The following is an 18,887-nucleotide window of genomic DNA, read 5'->3' as shown; positions in this document are numbered from 1 at the left end:
GACGGAAAGTATTCCGTCTGGAGATCAACGATGAGTGGTGTCCCACAGGGATCTGTTCTGGGACCTCTGCTCTGTGTGGTTTTTATAAATGACTTGGATGAGGAAGTGGAAGGGTGGGTTAGTAAGTTTCCTGATGACACAAAGGTTGAAGGAGTTGTAGATAGCGTTGAGGGTTGTTGCAGGTTACAAAAGGACATTGACAGGATGCAGAGCTGGGCTGAGAAGTGGCAGATGGAGTTCAACCTACATAAATGTGAGGTGATTCATTTTGGAAGGTCGAATTTGAATGCAGAATACAGGGTTAAAGGCAGGATTCTTGGAAGTGTGGAGGAACAGAGGGATATTGGGGTCCACGAACATAGATCCCGCAAAGTTGTCACCCAGGTTGATAGGGTTGTTAAGAAGGCGCATGGTGTGTTGGCTTTCATTAACAGGAGGATTGAGTTCAAGAGCCGCGAGGTTTTGCTGCAACTTTATAAAACCCTAGTTAGACCACCCTTGGAATATTGTGTCCAGTTCTGGTCACCTCATTATAGGAAGAATGTGGATGCTTTGGAGAGGGTACAGAGGAGATTTACCAGGATGCTGCCTGTACTGGAGGGCATGTCCTATGAAGAAAGATTGAGGGAGCCAGGGCTTTTCTCACTGGAGCGAAGAAGGAAGAGAGGTGACTTGATAGAGGTGTACAAGGTGATGAGAGGCATGGATAGAGTAGATAGCCAGAGACTTTTCCCCAGGGCAGAAATGGCTGTCACAAGGGGACATAGTTTTAAGGTGATTGGAGGAAGGTATACGGGAGATGTCAGAGGTAGGTTCTTTGCACAGACAGTGGTGGGCGTGTGGAATGCACTGCCAGCAGAGGCAATGGAGTCAGAGTCATTAGGGACATTTAAGTCCTTGAGCAGGCACATGGACAGCAGTAAATTGAAGGTGTGTAGGTTAGGTTGAACATAGATTAGGATAAATGGTCGGCACATCGTGGCCGAAGGACCTATACTGTGCTGTACTGTTCTATGTTCTATCTGACTACACAAATCCCATTTTCCAGCACTTGGCCCATATCTATGACAACAAAGGGACCATCTAAATACGGCTTGAATTTTGCAACAGTTTCTGACTCAACCACCTTTTCAGGCAGTGAGTTCCAGATTTCCACCACCTCTAGGTGAAAAAGGTTCTCAGCTCCCCTCTTAGCCTTCTACCTCTTACTTTAAATCTATGCCCCTGGTTATTGGCCCCTCTACTAATGGAAAAAATGCCTTCTTATCCACCCGAACTTTGCCTCTCCACATCTTATAAACTACTATCAGGTCCCTTCTCAACCTACGCTGCTCCAAGGAAAACAGCCCCAGACAACCCAATATCTCCTCATTGCTCAGATCCTCAAGTTCAGGCAGCATCCTGGTAAATCTCCTCTGCATCCTCCCCAGTGTAATCACATCCTTTCTATAATGTGGTGACCAGAACTATACCTAGTACACCAATTGTGGCCAAGCCAGCGTTTTAGACGGTTCCAGCATGATCCCGCTGTCCTTATATTCTATGATGTGGAGATGCCGGCGTTGGACTGGGGTGAGCACAGTAAGAAGTCTTACAACACCAGGTTAAAGTCCAACAGGTTTGTTTCGATGTCACTAGCTTTCAGAGTGCTGCTCCTTCCTCAGGTGAATGAAGAGGTATGCTCCAGAAACACATATAGACAGATTCAAAGATGCCAGACAATGCTTGGAATGCGAGCATTAGCAGGTGATTAAATCTTTACAGATCCAGAGATGGGGTAACCCCAGGTTAAAGAGGTGAGAATTGTGACAGGACAGGACAGTTGGTAGGATTTCGCAGGCCAGATGGTGGGGGATGAATGTAATTCGACATGAATCCCAGGTCCCGGTTGAGGCTGCACTCATGTGCGGAACCTGGCTATAAGCTTCTGCTCGGCAATTCTGCGTTGTTGCACAACGGAACCCCTTAGCCAGGTTCCGCGCACAAACTTCCAGTCACAGAAACATCCCGCTACCATTATCCTCTGCTTCTTGCATCCCAGCTAATTATGGATCCAATGTGCCACTTTGCCTTGGATCCCATGGGCCCTTATGTTCTGGACCAGTCTGCCATGAGAGACCTTATCAAAAGCCTTGCTAAAGTTCATATAAACCACATCAAAAGCATCACCCTCGTCAACACTCCCGGTTACCTCCTCAAATAATTTGATTAAATTTGTCAAACATGACCTTTTCTTAACAAATCCATGCTGACTATCCCTGATAATCCATGTCTATCCAAGTGCTATCCAATTCTTTCTAGTAACGGCTCCATAATTTTTTTTTATAAATGTTTTTTATTGGGTTTTTGAACAAAGTATATTTACCGTTATGTACACCGAATAAGATATTTATATAATATATAGAAGAGGAGGGCACACACAAACATACCAAAAAAAGAAAAGTAACAATAAAAAATAAAAATATTTAAGGTATTATGTACCAGGTCAACAGCAGCAACTCTGTACAATTGGCAAAATTATTTACAACACATAAGTAGGCATCTGTCTGGGACGGGGGGGGGGGCGGGGACGGGGGGGGGGGGGGGGGGGGGTGGACGGACGGACGGACACACTGGGAAGGTAGATATACATTTGGGTGGCCGGAGAAACAATTACAGAGGGCAATACTCGAATGGGTCTGATGTGGGTGTTGTCACTTGCTTCTCCCGGGCGGGATTCGTTGCCGTTGTCGTCTCGTGCTCACCTCTGCTTCAGCCGTTCGCCCAGTCTTTCGTCTGGATTCTCCGTGCTCTCTGTTCCTGTAGATGCCAAGTTTGTTATCGGTTCCCGTGCCCTCCTTGCGGCTATCATTTCCCTGCCTGCCCACCACCTCCCTGGTTCTCCTCTATTGTTCCCTGTCATAGATTATCATAGATTGGTTCGCCTTTCTTTCCTCTTAGGTTTAGCTGTCCCCCACCCCACTCTCCAGGTCCATCTCTCCCTCTCATGCCTTGGCTACGTTCCCCCAATTCTTGGCTACCTGGCTGTTCTTCTGCTTGTTCGTTGGCCACAAACAGGTCCCGGAACAATTGGGCGAATGGCTCCCACATTCTGTGGAAGCCGCCGTCTGACCCTCTGATGGTGAATTTGATTTTTTCCATTTGGAGAGATTCTGAGAGGTCGGACAGCCAGTCTGTAGCTTTGGGTGGTGCTGCTGACCGCCAGCCGAACAGGATTCTACGGCGGGCGATCAGGGAGGCAAAGGCAAGGGTGTCTGCCCTCCTCCCCAGGAATAGATCTGGCTGATCTGATACCCCAAAGACCGCCACTTTCGGGCATGGCTCCACCCTCATCCCCACCACTTTGGACATTGCCTCGAAGAAGGCTGTCCAGTACCCCGCAAATCTGGGGAAAGACCAGAACATTTGGGCATGGTTGGCCGGGCGTCCTTGGCACCGTTCACATCTATCCTCCACCTCCGGGAAGAACCTACTCATACGGGTTCTTGTTAAGTTGGCTCTATGTACCATTTTTAGTTGTGTCAGGCTGAGCCTTGCGCACGTGGGAGGTGGAGTTAACCCTATGCAGTGCTTCGCTCCAGAGTTCCCACCCTATTTCAATCCCCAGGTCCTCCTCCCATTTCTTTCTTGTTGCGTCCAGTACGGTGTCGGCCCTTTCTACCAGTCGGTCATACATGTCGCTACAGTTTCCTTTATCTTGTATGCTTGCGTCCAGTAACTCTTCCAGTAATGTCTGTCCTGGCGATTGTGGGTATGTCCTTGTCTCCTTTCGTAGGAATTTTTTGAGTTGCAGGTAGCTTAGCTCGTTCCCCTGGCTGGCTGGAATTTCTCTGTCAGTTCGTCCAGTGTTGTGATCCTGCCGTCCGTGTATAGGTTCCTGACTGTTAGTGTCCCTCCGTCCTGTCCCCACTTTTTGAAGGTGGTGTCAGTCAGCTCTGGTGTGAACCTATGATTGTTGCAGATGGGAGCTTTGTCCAACATTTTGGGCAGGCCAAATTGCTGCCGTAGTTGGTTCCAGGTCTGGAGGGTGGCTATCACCATCGGGCTGCTGGAGTGTTTTTTCGGTGGGGATGGGTGTGCAGCCGTGGCGAGGGCCCGGAGGGAGGTCCCCATGCAGGAGGCCTCTTCCACGCGCACCCACTCGGCTTCTGGCTCCTTGATCCATCCCCTTATTTGCTCGGTCGTCACTGCCCAGTGGTAGAATTGTAGGTTTGGGAGGGCTAGCACCCCCCCCCCTCCCTCCCCCCCGGATTTTGTTTTTTGTAGGACCTTCTTTGGGATCCTGGCATTCTTCCTACCTCCCATACGAACGCCATGATTAGTTTGTCTAGTGCTTTGAAAGAGGCCTTGGGGATGTGAATCGGAATGGATCTAAGTAGGAAGAGGTACCTGGGCAGTCCGTTCATTTTGATCATCTGGACTCTCCCCGGGAGGGAGAGTGGGAGTGTGTTCCATCTTTGCAGGTCCTTTTTTACTTCCTCTGTCAGACTGGTGAGGTTCCATTTAACCTCCCCAGAATGAAGATTAGATTGACTGGCCTATAATTTCCTATCCCTACCTTCCTTTTTTAATAACGGAGCAATGTTAAAAAATATTCAAAGATTCTGCTTCCACTGGATTTTGAGAAGAGTTTGAGATACTGATGCCCCTCAGAAAAAGAAATTCTCCTCATCTATCTTAAATGAGTGACCTATTTTTAATCTAGATTCTCCCACAAGAGGAAACTTATACCCCACATTCACCCTGTTAAGATCCCTCAAGATCTTAAAGGTTTCAATCAAGTTGCCTCTTCTAAATTCCATACAAGCGAAACCTGTCCAACCTTCCTCACAAGACAACTTACCCATTCCTGCTATTAGTCTAGTAAACCTTCTCTGAACTGCTTCCAACTCATTTCTGCCTTTTCCTAAATAAGGTACCCAATACTGTAAACAATATTCCAGACAACTGAAGCATAATCCCCATCCTTTTGTAATTAATTCCCCTCACGATAAACAGTATCATTCTATTAGCGTTCTTACTTGCTGTACCTGCATAGAGGCCTTTTGTGATTCATGCACCAGGACACCCAGGTCGCTCTGAATCTCAGTGCTCTTCAATTTCTCACCATATAGATACGTTGCTTTTTTATCCTTCCTGCCATAATGGACCATTTCACATTTGCCCATATTGTACTCCATTTGCCAGATTTTTGACCATTCACTTTCCCAATCTATATCCCTTTGCAACCTCCTTATGTCCTCTTTACAATTTACTTTCCTCCCTATCTTTGTATCCTCATTAAATTTAGCAACCATTCCTTCAATCCCTTCATCCAAGTCATTTAGAACATAGTGCAGAAGGAGGCTATTCGGCCCATCGAGTCTGCACCAACCCACTTAAACCCTCACTTCCACCCAACCCCGTAACCCAAGAAACCTTCCTAACCTTTTTGGTCACTAAGGGCAATTTATCTTGGCCAATTCACCTAACCTGCACGTCTTTGGACTGTGGGAGGAAACCCACACATACATGGGGAGAACGTGCAGAATCCGCACAGTGACCCAGCGGGGAATCAAACCTGGGACCCTGGCGCTGTGAAGCCACAGTGCTATCCACTTGTCTTACCGTGCTGCCCTTTACAATTTATTTAAATTGTAAAAGGTTGAATCCCCAGCGCTGATCCCTGTGGCATACCACTGGTTTCATTTTGCCAAACAGAAAAAGACCCATTTATGCCAACTTTGCTTCCAGTTAGTTAGGCAATATTCTATCCATGCCAATACGCGACCTCCGCTAAACCATGAACTTTTATTTTCCTCATCCAACTCGGCCAATTACCGCTCAATCAATCTATTCGCTATCGTCAGTAATGTGATGGAAGGGGACATTGACAGTGCTATCATGTGTCACTTACTCAACAATGACCTGATCACTGACGTTCAGTTTGTGCTGTCTGCCAGGGGCATTCAGGTCTTGACCTCATCCAAACATGGACAAAAAAGTTGAACTCAAGAGGTAGAAGAAATAGTTAGATTTTTGCTTGTTAGAGATTACATAAATGTACATACATACTAAATAGGAGAAGTAGGCCATTTGCCATTCAAGTCTGCTCTGCAATTCGATAAAATCATGGTTATCTGTTTGTGTTTTGATAAAATCACGGCTGATCTGCTCATGTTTTGAATTCCACATTCTGATCTACCCTTGATAACCTGAGGCAAGGAAATCTACCACCACATTAAAAATAGTCATGACCCCTACCTCCACCGCCTTCTATGGCAGAGAGTTCCAAAGTCACACAACCCTCAGAAAAAAAAAATCTCTTTTCCCATTGACTCCAGTTTTGCTGTGGCTTTTTGATGCCATACTTTGTCAAATGCTGTCTTGGTGTCAAGGTTATGTAGGTGTACCCACACCACAAGGATAGCAGCAGTTCAAGGTAGCAGCTCACCACTACCTTCTTAAAGGCAATTAAAGATGAGCAATAAATGCTGGCATAGCAAGCCTATCAAACACTTGTCCTGCCCCACTTGCTGATAAGAGCTGCAGCCAACATCCAGCATTTGTGACCTGGGGGAGTTGAAGAAGATTGCCTGAGATTGATCAACAAAATGAGACGAGAAAGAGAGGAGAACTTAGTCAAATACAATCCTCCAAGTATGCTGGTAAAAAGTAGAATTCATCTGCAATAAATTTAGAATATTTTCAAGAGCTGCAGTCATTCAGAGATAGACTAGTCCGTCTCCCCAGTAGTACATCATTTTTCTGTTAAAAGCATGATCTCCAGAAGTAAGATTCAGTTGATCATTTCTGGCAGAAGGAGGTGGGGGGTTAAATAAATAGCTTGGTGGATTCAGCTAAAGTAGTTACATAGGAAATCAGGTATTGGGAACGAAAAAAGCTGCTGTGATCTAATAATAATAATCTTTATTGTCACAAGTAGGCTTATATTAACACTGCAATGAAGTTACTGTGAAAAGCCCCGAGTCGCCACATTCCGGCGCATGTTTGGGTACATGGAGGGAGAATTCAGAATGTCCAAATTACCTAACAGCACGGCTTTCGGGACATGTGGGAGGAAACCGGTACACCTGGAAGAAGCCCAAGCAGACACAGGGAGAACGTGCAGACTCCGCACAGACAGTGACCCAAGCTGAGAATCGAACCTGGAACCCTTGCTCTGTGAAGCAACAGTGCTAACCACTGTGCTACTGTGCCACCATAATCACGGATGATGATTCTGACCTAACATCTTAAACTGCCCACTACTAGAATCTAATTTCCTAATCATAAATGGGTCATTTCAGGTTTCAGTGATGCTGTAAGAGAGGGATCTGGGTGCCCTTGTACATGAATTACAAAACATTAGCATGCATATAGTTAGTTATTGGGAAAGCCAATAGATTGCTGGCTTTTATTAGAAGGGGATGGAGTATGAAAGTCTTGCAATCACTGTTCATGGTAATGATGAGTACCAAGTACAGTTTTGGTCTCCTTATTTTTGAAGGATGGATATACTTGCATTGGAGAAAGTTCAGGGAAGGTTCACTAGGCTGATTCCTGGGATGAAAGATCAAGCAGTCTGGACAGTTACCATTGGAGTTTAAAGAGTGAAGTGCTCTGACTGAAGCATAAGATTCCTCGAAGGTTTGGCAGGATGCTGAGAGGATCATTTCCCATAATACATGTATATAGCTTCCAGTATATGCAAACGCATCACATTATGAGCCCCACTGACAGGCCGTACGTCCCAAAGACTGGCGGATTGTATCAAAGAGCATGTAACTTCCGCTGTTTGCAATGGACAAGGTACAGACTGTACCCAACCAGCTTGTTCTTACAAAACTCAAAACAGTGACCGATATTAGATGTGCTATCCCACGATTGGACATTTGCTAAATGATCCTCTGTCTGCTAAGAATTATACCAACAACCAATTTAAGATGGTCAGTTGGGCTTGCAGTGTGGCGCATTTGCGGGCACTGGAAGCTTCATATATTAATACCCAGGACCCTGTTTTTGGAAGACATGATAAACATGTACGCATATTGTGTCAGTTTCAGCCAAACAAAATAAGTGACAGCCATTCGTTTGTTCATTCCTCAGGTAATCAAGCTGCCTGGTTTAAATTTCAAACAATATTTGACAGTTAACTGCCAGTCACTATCAACTGGTGTATTCTCTATGGCAACGCCGCTACCAGAATCCATTTGCCAACCAATCAGCACTCTCTTCTCATACAGTTTTAATTTGTTGATGTCCCTTACATTATGCTGTGATGAGTGCAAGATGAAAAGCTTCAATCTAATTAAATGACAGAGCAGGCTCGAGGGTCTTAACTACCTATTCCAGCTCCTTGTTTGTGTGTTAATAAATTACGATTTCCTGTCTGCTTTTAACTAGGGAGGACATACATCCAACAACAAACATATACTGTGGACTGCAATGTAGATTCTAGAAGGGGTAAAGACACTAAAAATAAATAAATTCTCTGGAACAGAAGAATTATACCCAGGGATTTTGGAAAACACTCAGATTTTAAGGAAGGTGATGAGTGGGAGAATTGTGTCAGACTGTATAGTCAAATGCAGTTGAAAAGGAATGGCAAACATATCTCTAATTAATGACCTATTAGTCGGACCTCAGTCATTTGAAAATTAACAGAATCAATAATGAGAAATGAAAATGAAACGGAAGAACATCTCTATGAAAATAATCTAACAAACAACAGTTTTCCAGAGCTTGGGGCATAGGCAGCTGAAGACAGCAATAAAAATTGTGGATAAGCAAGAATTGAAGGAGTGTTGTGGAAGGTTACAGAGGGGTGAGGCAATGGAGGCATCCGGGGAAAAAATGTACACAAATTTTAAGATCTACAAATCGGTTAGCAAAGGGGAGAATAATGAGGTTGATCTCTAGTGTCCATGAGAAATGACTTGATAAAGTAGAGGCTGTCAGCATCAAAAAGATGCATCTCAGAATCCTTATGGAGATAGCCAATAAGCTCTAATTCAGTTATACCAAGGCAGGAGAGAAAGAGGATACAGATTCAGGAGTTAAGAGCAGATTTAGGACACACTGTTTCTTTACAGATGATGGTCAGATGCTGGTAACAAATTGTCAGGAAGAGTAGTTACAGTCAGGACACTGCACATTTGTTAAAAAAACATCCATTTGTAATAGGAAGTGAACAGAGTATTCTGCAAAAATGAAACCAAACCGGCTGTCGGGCCTTCATCCAAAATGAATTTAATCAGAGCAACAGAACTAAGAACATTAGCTTTGGTTTGGTGGAAACAGCCACTTGTCAAACAGCCAATAAATCTCAACCCTTATAAATTAAGCATTACCACATGGTTTTAATGGCAGCCTTCATGTATCGGAGCCCTGATGAGCAGTGTTAAGATCAAATATGGACAGATAAAATGCATACGAAAATATGCAGCAGCTATGCATAAGCGTCCTGTGAAAACCTTAAGTACTGAAGTACTTTGCATTGATAATTTTTCCCTCAGTAATTAAGGTCAGTAAACCTCTATTGGCACTTTCCTAAAGAAATACTGAGAAAAAAAGATTTACATTTATACAAAACCTTTCACCTCAGGACATTCCAAAGCACTTTAACAGCCAATGAAGTACTTTTGAAGTTTAGTTATTGTTGAAATGTAGGAATGTGACATCCAATTTGCAAACAGCAAGGTCCAACAAACAACAATATGATATTGATCAGATAATCTGCTGTAGTGATGTTGATTGTACTGAAATACCTAAGTTTTACATCCACAGCATACAGTCTGTTCTGCCAGATAATCTATAAATTGGTTAGAAATCAGTTTAGGACGTTACAGAGGAGCAAAGGATTTGGATGCAGTGCACCAAATTTGACTTCAAAATTCCTTCGTAAGAGAAAAATATATCAGGTTGGTTTCCTGATCCTGTAATAGATGGGGAAAATGTACATGTGTGGACACCTGGATAAAAAATGCTCTGACACTCAATGTGTCAGCTTACTTAGTAATTTGAACAAGCTAACTATATTTTTATTCCTTCACAGGGTATGGACGTTGCTGGCTAGGCGATCTCTAACTGATGTTGAGAAAGTGGTCCTGTGCCACTTTCTTGAACTACTGCAATCCATGTGGTGTAGGTACATCCACAGTGCTGGTAGGGAGGGAGTTTTAGGATTTTGACCCAGCGCCAGTGAGGGAACGGAAATAGTAGCTTCAAATCAAGATTGAGAGAGAATTGGAGGGGCATTTACAGATGGTGCTGTTCCCATACTTTTGCTGTTCTCGTCTTTCTAGGTGGCAGAAGTCACAGGTTTGGAAGGTGCTGTCAATGGAACTTTGATGAGTTTGCTGCAGTGGATCCTGTTGATGGTACATACTGCTGCCACTTTGTATCAGTGGTAGAGGGATTAAATGCATGTGGATGGGGTGCCAATCAAGTGTGCTGCTTTGTGCTGGATGGTGTCAAGCTTCTTGAGTTGTTAGAGCTGCACTCAGCCAGGCAAGTGGTGATAATCCATCACATCGCTGACTTGTGCTTTGTGGATGGTGGACAGGCTTTGGGGAGTTAGGAGGTGGGCTACTCACTGCAAAATTCCCAGCCTCTGAACTGTTCTTGTAGCCACGGTATTTATATGGCTAGTCCAGTTCAATTTCTGGTCAATGGTTAACCCCCCCCCCCCAGAATGTTGATAGTGGGAGATTCAGTAATGGTAATGCCATTGAATATCATGGGGCGATGATTAGGTCTTCATTGTTGGAGATGGTCATTGCCTCGCACTTATGTGGCATGAATGTAACTTCCCAGTTATCAGCCCAAGTGATAGAAACCTACTTTATTATAGGTAATAAAGGTTTAAGGGAAGAAATGCTTTAGTGACATTATACTATTAAAAATCATATATTAAGCCATGCAGAAAATGCTGAGAGCATGGGTAAAGATCTGATAAGTCAGTATTCAAACTGATTATCCACGTTGCAGAATAGACTCATTGTTACCATTACAGGGCAAACATCCCAGTTCTGGAGAACATGGTGGGAAACAGGTGGTCCGATCACACCATATTATAGATACAGAGAAGTTTTCCCATGCCATATTATCTCTTGAAACTTGATAGACAGGCATTTAATCGAATTAAATGAATTATAATATTTTAACCCAATCACAGTCAGAAAGGGGACAGAACCTAAAAATGATTATGATTTCCTTATGAGGCAGGGAAAGAACCTTTTTTGCTCTCTCCAAAATCCGTTCTCATCTCTCTCTCGCTCTCTCTGAATTCATCTTTAACCTAACCGTTGAAACCTATTTCTGCTTTGCTTTGCAAACAGCTATTTAGTTTCGTTTCATTTTTGTATTGTGCATTTTGATCTGAAGAAATTACGCCGAACTGAATTGTATCTTGAATTCAACTCAACCATCTGTATTTGCGTTGGACAAACAACTTTTTAGATTCTGCATTCGTACAAAATTTGACTTGATCAATAGACTTTGAAACTGACATAAATAAAGATATACTTGACTTCACCCAAGAAGCTCAGTCTCAAGTTCTGTAAGATTGATATATAGTGCGGCGACACATAAATATATTAACAAAATACAGATCCATCACCAAGCCAGAACATTATCCAGGTCTGGCTGCATATGGACATGGACTGCTTCAATACCTGAGGAGTTGAGAACGGTGAAGATCAGCGATCATCCCCACTTCAGATTTTATGAGGAAGGGCAGATCATTGATGATGCAGCCAATGATGGTTGGGCCTAGGACACTGACTTGAGAACCCCAGCAATGATGTGCCAGGGCGGAAATGATCGACTTCCAACAACCACAACCACCTTCCTTTGTGCTAGGTATAACTCCAACCAGTGAAGTTTCTCCCCTGATTCCCATTGATTCCAATTCTGCTTGGGCTCCTTGATGTCATAAAGACAAAGGCTGCCCTAATGTCAAGGACAGACACTCTCACCTCTTTAGCTCAGCATGTTTATCCATGTTTGGATCAAGGCTGTAATGAGGTCAGGAGCTGAGTGGCCCTGGCGGAACCCAAACTGAGCATCAGTGAGCAGGTTATTCTGAGTAACTCCTGCTTGATAGCACCATCGAGGCCACATTCCACCACTTTGCTGATGATCAAGAGTGGACTGATGGGATGGTAATTGGCAAGCTGGATTTATCCTACTTTTTGTGGACAGGATATAACTGGACCATTTTCCACATTTCCAGGTAAATGGCAGGGTTGTAGCTGCAGTGGAACAGTTTGACTAGTGCATATCTAGTTCAGGAGTACAATTCTTCAGTACTATTGCCAGAATGTTGTCAGGGTCCATAGCCAATTCAACATCCAGTGCCTTCAGCTGTTTCTTGATATCATGCCGAGTGAATGGAATTGGCTGAAGACTGACATCTGTAATGCTGGAGGCCTCAAGGAGGCAGAGATGGATCACCCACTCAGCAGTACTGGCTGAAGGTGGTTGCAAGTGCTTCAGCCTTGTCTTTTGTACTGATTGTTGGGCTCTCCCATCATTGGGGATGAGGATATTTGCAGAGTCACCTCCTCTGGTCAGCTGTTTAATTGTCCACCACCATTCACAAATGAATGTGGCAGGTCTGCAGAGCTCAGAACTGATCCGTTGGTTGTGGGATCATTTGGCTGTAACTGTCAACAATAAAACTGTATGGTATGGTATGTGTTCGGTCCATGGCTCACTGCCTGTAATGCTCATCCAAGCCATTTTCTTGGCAGTTTTTGGTCAGTGGTGGTTTGTCATTGCCTTCACCCAAGCATAAGTCATTCTTAAGGATGGTGTAAAGAAATCAGAAGGAAAACTATATGGCCATTCCATTTGTTTAAGTGATATTTAAATTTGTCCAAAGACTAAAAGCCAGCATTCTAACTCACTGCTCCAACCAGCATGGAGAACTGACTTTCTGTTTATACAATTCACAACTCCATGACTACATTGCACTACATCATGAAACATTTGAATTGACTGGCATCCATAGAACAGTATGGACTACAAATTTAAAAGTCTAGATTTGTGCTACAACTTTCAGGCTTATGAGGAGGAAATAAAAATCAAAACAGTCTGCACTTCTGTAAATTTCCGATGTGTAATTTTGGCAAAAAAGTGAAGTAATTGATTTTTGATTCTCAAGGAAAAATAGGATAGATAACAATGCAAAAAACACATAATTTGCAATATTGGGTAGCACATGTTTAATCAAGTTCAATGATGCCCCAACAGTTTATTTTGTTAACATACCATCTAATCCATGGACGCATACTATCAGATGAATGCCATCGTCCACGTTCTCTTCCTCCTCCAAACTGAAGTATGGGATTTTGGAAGCCAAATCAGGAACATCACTGTACATAAAACCTGGAAACTTCAGCAGCTTCAACTCTTCTTTTGCCTGGAGGAAACTGAAGTTAGAACAGATTTATTTGTTTTATTAATTCAGGCATTCATGTTTATGCTTCAGAGTAATCAGATCAAGTCAGAAACGTGGGGTACAATAAGTGCAAGCTAGCTACCTTTCAAATATTCTGCATATCACAATGGATGGTGAAATATGTTTTAATGTAATCTGGAGGATCATACACTTCCAGTATGTGCCACAAGATGTAAAACTTCATTTCCACATTAGTGAGGTTTTGCTCATTGATTGCACTGGCATTTCTAACATAAACAGTAACTGCCCAGAGTGATTAAATTATTTCATTCATTTCGTTAACAGTCTCATGCCTCTATTAGGAGTGTGCTGCCAATAAGTGACAGTCACTACAACAAAGACATGCTGACATCAAACCAAAATTAAGGCACATTTGTTGCTGCATCTTGCGAATGTTGAACCATTTACTTACCATTTGAGAGAATGGATGATTTATGTTGGCAGCTACAGTGGACAATCTGCAGCAGGGTGACATTTGAGCTTTTTCTTCCAAATGAAATGTTCAAATGAATAAGGTCTCTGCATTTTTGGAAACTATGTAGAAACATAGAAAATAGGAGGAGTAGCCCATTTGGCCCTTCGAGCCTGCTCCGTCATTCATTAATATTATGGCTGATCATCCAACTAAGTAATGTCCCCGCTTTCTCCCCATATTTGATCCCTTGAGCCCCAAGAGCTAAATCTAACTCATTGAATTCATACAACGTTTTGCCTCAACTGCCTTCTGAGGTAGAGAATTGCACAGGCTCACCACTCTCTGGGTGAAGACATTTCCACTCATCTCGGTCCTAAATAGTTTACCTTATAATCCTTACACTGTGACCCCTGGTTCTGGATTCCCACACTCGGAAACATCCTGCCTGCATCTACCCTGTCTAGTCCTGTTAGAATTTTATAGGTTTCTATGAGATCCGCCCATCCTCTCATTCTTCTAATCTCCATCAATCTGGTAAACCTTTTACTGCACTCCCTCCATAGCAAGAGCATCTTTCCTCAGATAAGGAGACCAAGACTTCACATGATATTCCAGGTGTGGCCTCACCTGGATGACTGCAGCAAGATTTCTCTGCTCCTGTACTCGAATCCTCTCACTATGAAAGCCAACGTACCATTTGCCTTCTTCACTGCCTGCTATGTAAAACATGTCTAGACAGAAATTGCTCGGAGTGTGCAAAAGACATACATCTCCACCATATATTATGACCGCCTCACTGCCTCAAATGTTGTCAGATCACTTGTCCACTGTCCAATCATTAATAGGGCTTAAATTTCCTCTAATTAAATGCATGGAAGACTGAAGGCATTTAAGCCACTGCCATAAACTCATCTGAGCAGGCGACCTGAAGCCAGTCAGTAGTACCTAGAAGAGGTGAAAAGGTGACCCAGAAGCAGGTAATAAGATCTAGAAGAGCAGATGAAAGGATGTCATGGAAGCAGTCAGCAGCACCGGGAGAAGCAGGTGGAAAGAGTACCCGGAGGCACCCAACAGTACCTAGAAGATTGGGTGAAAGGAGGAGCTGGAGGCAGTCAGCAGTATCTAGAAGACGAGGCGATAGGAGGACCTGGAGGCATCCGTAGCAAAAATGAGGACCCAGAGGCAGCCTGGAGCACCTAGAAGACCAGGCAAATGGAGAAGATGGAGGTGGAGGCAGTCAGCAACATCCAGAAAAGCAGCAAAAAGACCTGCAGGCCACCATCAGCATTTAGTTCTACCTTTTTAAGCCTCCAGTATTTGGGTCTAACAACAGTACAGGTGAAGAAGCTGATTGCAGGGCAACTGGTAGGGTTATTCTACTTACAATAAAGAGTTTGTAAAAGTTAAGGTATGGCAGGGCAGCTTGGTTGAGTGGAATGTGAAAACTGTGGAACGTGGAAAATCAAAGATGCATCATGCGTCTTGGACAAACATATCTGCAGGAAGTCATTGAATGCGGAAACTTGAGCTTCAGGTTTCAGAACTCAAGAGTTGCAGCTGGAGTCAACGCGATGTAGACAGTGGTTAGCATGTTTAAGAAGCTGGTCACACCGCAGGTTAGGAGCATGTAGGCAGAGAGAGAATGGGGACTGCCCAGGCAGTCTAAGAGGTTGAATTAATCTCGCTTCCTAACTGTTTTTTCCATTTTGGATGCTGGAGAGCGACGGCTTCTTAGTTGAGTGCAGCAAGAGGGGCAGCACGGTAGCATTGTGGATAGCACAATTGCTTCACAGCTCCAGGGTCCCAGGTTCGATTCCAGCTTGGGTCACTGTCTGTGTGGAGTCTGCACATCCTCCCAGTGTGTGCGTGGGTTTCCTCCGGGTGCTCCGGTTTCCTCCCACAGTCCAAAGATGTGCAGGTTAGGTGGATTGGCCATGATAAATTGCTCCTTAGTGTCAAAAATTGCCCTTAGTGTAGGGTGGGGTTACTGGGTTATGGGGATAGGGTGGAGGTGTTGACCTTGGGTAGGGTGCTCTTTCTAAGAGCCGGTGCAGACTCGATGGGCCAAATGGCCTCCTTCTGCACTGTAAATTCTATGATAATCTATGATAAGAGCCAAGTCCGTGGCACCACAGGTAGCTCAGATTTTAAGGAATTAGGGATTAATTCAAAGAGCAGGGCCTCAAAGGCAGGCAGGCAGGGAAAAGAATTATCTGTAATCTCAGGATTACTCCCACTGCCACACCTAATGAGCACAGGAATAGGAGGATTGAGTAAATTTGTAGCTGGAGAATTGATGTAGCAGGGAGGGCATCAGATTTCTGAGGCATTAGGACCGAGTCTGGGATGGGTTGGACCGGTATAAGATGGGTGGATTTCACCTATGCAGGACTGGGACTAACAGCCTTGCAGAGAGATTTGCTAGTGCTTTTGGGGAGGGTTTAAACTGAATTATTGGCAGGGGAATGGGAACCAGAGAGGGAGCTCAGAATAATCGGAAGCAAAATTGCTCAGAGAAAGAAGAAATTAGAAGTCAGACGAAGCCAAGGCAGACATGAAATAGTATCAGAATGCAAAATAATGTTAAAAAGACAAAGTTATGTCCACCCTATCTGACTGCATGCAATGAGAGATGATATGAAGGCGCAAATAGAGGTAAATGGGTATGATTTAATTGCCATTATGGAAACGTGGTTACAAAGTAACTAAGACTGGGAACTGAATATTCAAGATTATTCACCATTTTTGAAAGATAGGCAAAAAGGAAAGCAGGCAGGGTAGTGCTGTTAATAAGGGGCAAGATTAGTACATCAGTGAGAGAGGATTTTAGATTGAAGTATGTAGAATCAGCTTGTAGGGAGCAAAGAAATGGCAAGGGACAGCAAAGATAGATGAGAGTTGCTTAGAGGTCACTAAACTGTAATGGTAATGTTGGCCACTCCATGTGCATACTCCACACAGTGAGTCACCTGAGGCTGGAATTGAACCTGGATCCCTGGCATTGAGGCACCAGTGATCACCACGTGTACATACACTGCTTGTATGTGGAGGTGCGCATTTGCATCAGTGGGCTCATATGTACCTGTTTGTGCTTGTTTGCATGTGCATATGTACATGGACAGGTGGGTTTATATACACATGTGCGTATGACAAATGTGTGAGTATGTGTATGCATGTGCATCTATGAATCCATGTGTGCGAATACATGGGAGTGTGCACATGTGCACGAGTATGTGCGCATACACATGGGGCAGTATTCTACTGCAACTGGCCGGATGGCCCGACGCCAGCGCCAAGAGCGGCGCGAACCACCCTGGCATCGGGCCGACCGGAAGGTGCGGAATCTTCCGCACTTCTGGGGGCTAGGCCGGCGCTGGAGGGGTTGGTGCAAGTTGGCGCATGCGCAGAACCGCTGGCATGGTTCCACACATGCGCAGACTGGCCGGCGCGTTTCCTGCGCATGGCCCCCACGGAACAGGCCCGCACGCACATCGGTGGACCCCGATTGCAGGCCAGGTCACCATGGAACACCCCACGGATCCCCCGCACCCCCGAGGATTCACCTAGCCGGCCTACAAGCCAGGTCCCGCCGTGATGGACCATGTCCATTTCACGCCGGTGGGACTGGCCAGGAAACAACGGCCGCTCGGTACATCAGGGCCCAGAGAATTGCCGGGGGGGTGTGGGGGGGCGCTGCCAATAGCCCCGACCGGCGCGGCGTAAACCCCGCCCGCGCCCGATTCGCGCCACCCCCCGGGGATTCTCCGACCCGGCGGGGGGTCAGAGAATTCCGCCCAAGGTGTAGGAGTGCATGCCTGAGTGTATGTGCATGCATGGTGCGAGTATGTGTGCATTCCCATTTTGTGCATACATCAGTGTGCATGTGCAAGCGAGTATCTGTGTTTATGTGCATGTGGGGCGGCACGGTGGCACAGTGGTTAGCACTGCTGTTTCATGGCGCCGAGGTTCCGGGTTCGATCTCGGCCCCACGTGTCTGTGTGGAGTTTGCACATTCTCCCCATGTCTGCATGGGTCTCAACCCCACAACCAAGGTGTGCAGCATAAGTGGATTGGCCATGGTAATTTTCCCCTTAATAGGAAACAAAAAAGAATTTATATTTAGAAAAATGTGTGTATGTGTATATGCAGGTATGCATCTATGTGTATGTGCGCACATAAACATGTGCATGTGCCGTGAGTGGGTATATGTGCGCAATTGCATGCGTGTACATGTGCAATTAATTGCATGCTGGTATTGTGCAGGTGTATACATGTACACCCGCATTCACAAATAAATGTGCTTGTGTACATGTTTATCCATGTCTACATGTGTGCACATCTGTATATCTGCATGCGTGTATTATATTTTTCGGGATTATTTCTATAGTATTTCTCCAAGAGAAATGTGCTTCTAGAGTGTTTAGGTGTGAGTTTTAAGTGCATGAGAACATGTGCGCGTGTATGACTGACTGAGTCTTCCATCACTGGGGAATATGGAGAGCGTGGCCGAAACCTCAGCAGTAACTGTCACATGTTATGTTCAATGCCTGTTCAGAAGCACTCCACTTCGCTTAATAAACCAACCCCTGGGTTGGGAAGAACAAGATTCCATACTCAAATAAGTGACTTGGAGAATTAAATCCATTTTATTTTAAAGCTGCATCAAACATAGCAGAATCTACAATGAATCTGCAGCCACTGGGACTATGAATATTATTTTGTGTCACTTTTAAATTTTATTTGACGAGTCTTTAGGGAACCACGGTATCATTTGCCTACATGTGAACATCAATAGGGCCCGCTGCTTCCTGGCCAAAGTCCAAGAGCTGGAGCAGCTCAGTTAAAGTAATGGACTGGTGAATACATAAAATAACATTTTGCAAAATATAATGTATTATATATTGATATATGCAAACTTTAATTATTTACGGAGTTCTACTAGGTTATTATTGCTATTTTATTTTTCTTGGCTCTGGGGTCACTTTAATCTTCAAGTGTCAAAATGGTGTCACGTTGGAAAATAAC

At 44.4% G+C, this 18,887-nt stretch overlaps 1 protein-coding gene across 9 annotated transcripts in view; it reads right to left on the bottom strand.

Annotated features, from left to right (window-relative positions):
* Positions 1-18,887, bottom strand: part of fam135a (family with sequence similarity 135 member A) — a 291,962-nt gene that overhangs the window by 47,896 nt on the left and 225,179 nt on the right. For all 9 annotated transcript variants that reach the window (XR_011940623.1, XR_011940624.1, XM_072498374.1 and 6 more), the window contains one exon: positions 13,258-13,418. Coding sequence is in view for 7 of the 9 variants with exons in the window: in XM_072498374.1 (XP_072354475.1) it covers positions 13,258-13,418 (161 nt within the window). In the remaining 2 variants the exon portion in view is untranslated. The remainder of the gene's footprint in view (positions 1-13,257; positions 13,419-18,887) is intronic.

Source organism: Scyliorhinus torazame, chromosome 4 (assembly GCF_047496885.1).
Source record: "Scyliorhinus torazame isolate Kashiwa2021f chromosome 4, sScyTor2.1, whole genome shotgun sequence".
NCBI classification, from domain to species: Eukaryota; Metazoa; Chordata; class Chondrichthyes; order Carcharhiniformes; family Scyliorhinidae; genus Scyliorhinus; species Scyliorhinus torazame.
The sequence above is the reverse complement of the archived record's forward strand: the minus strand, read 5'-3'. Positions and strand labels throughout refer to the sequence as shown.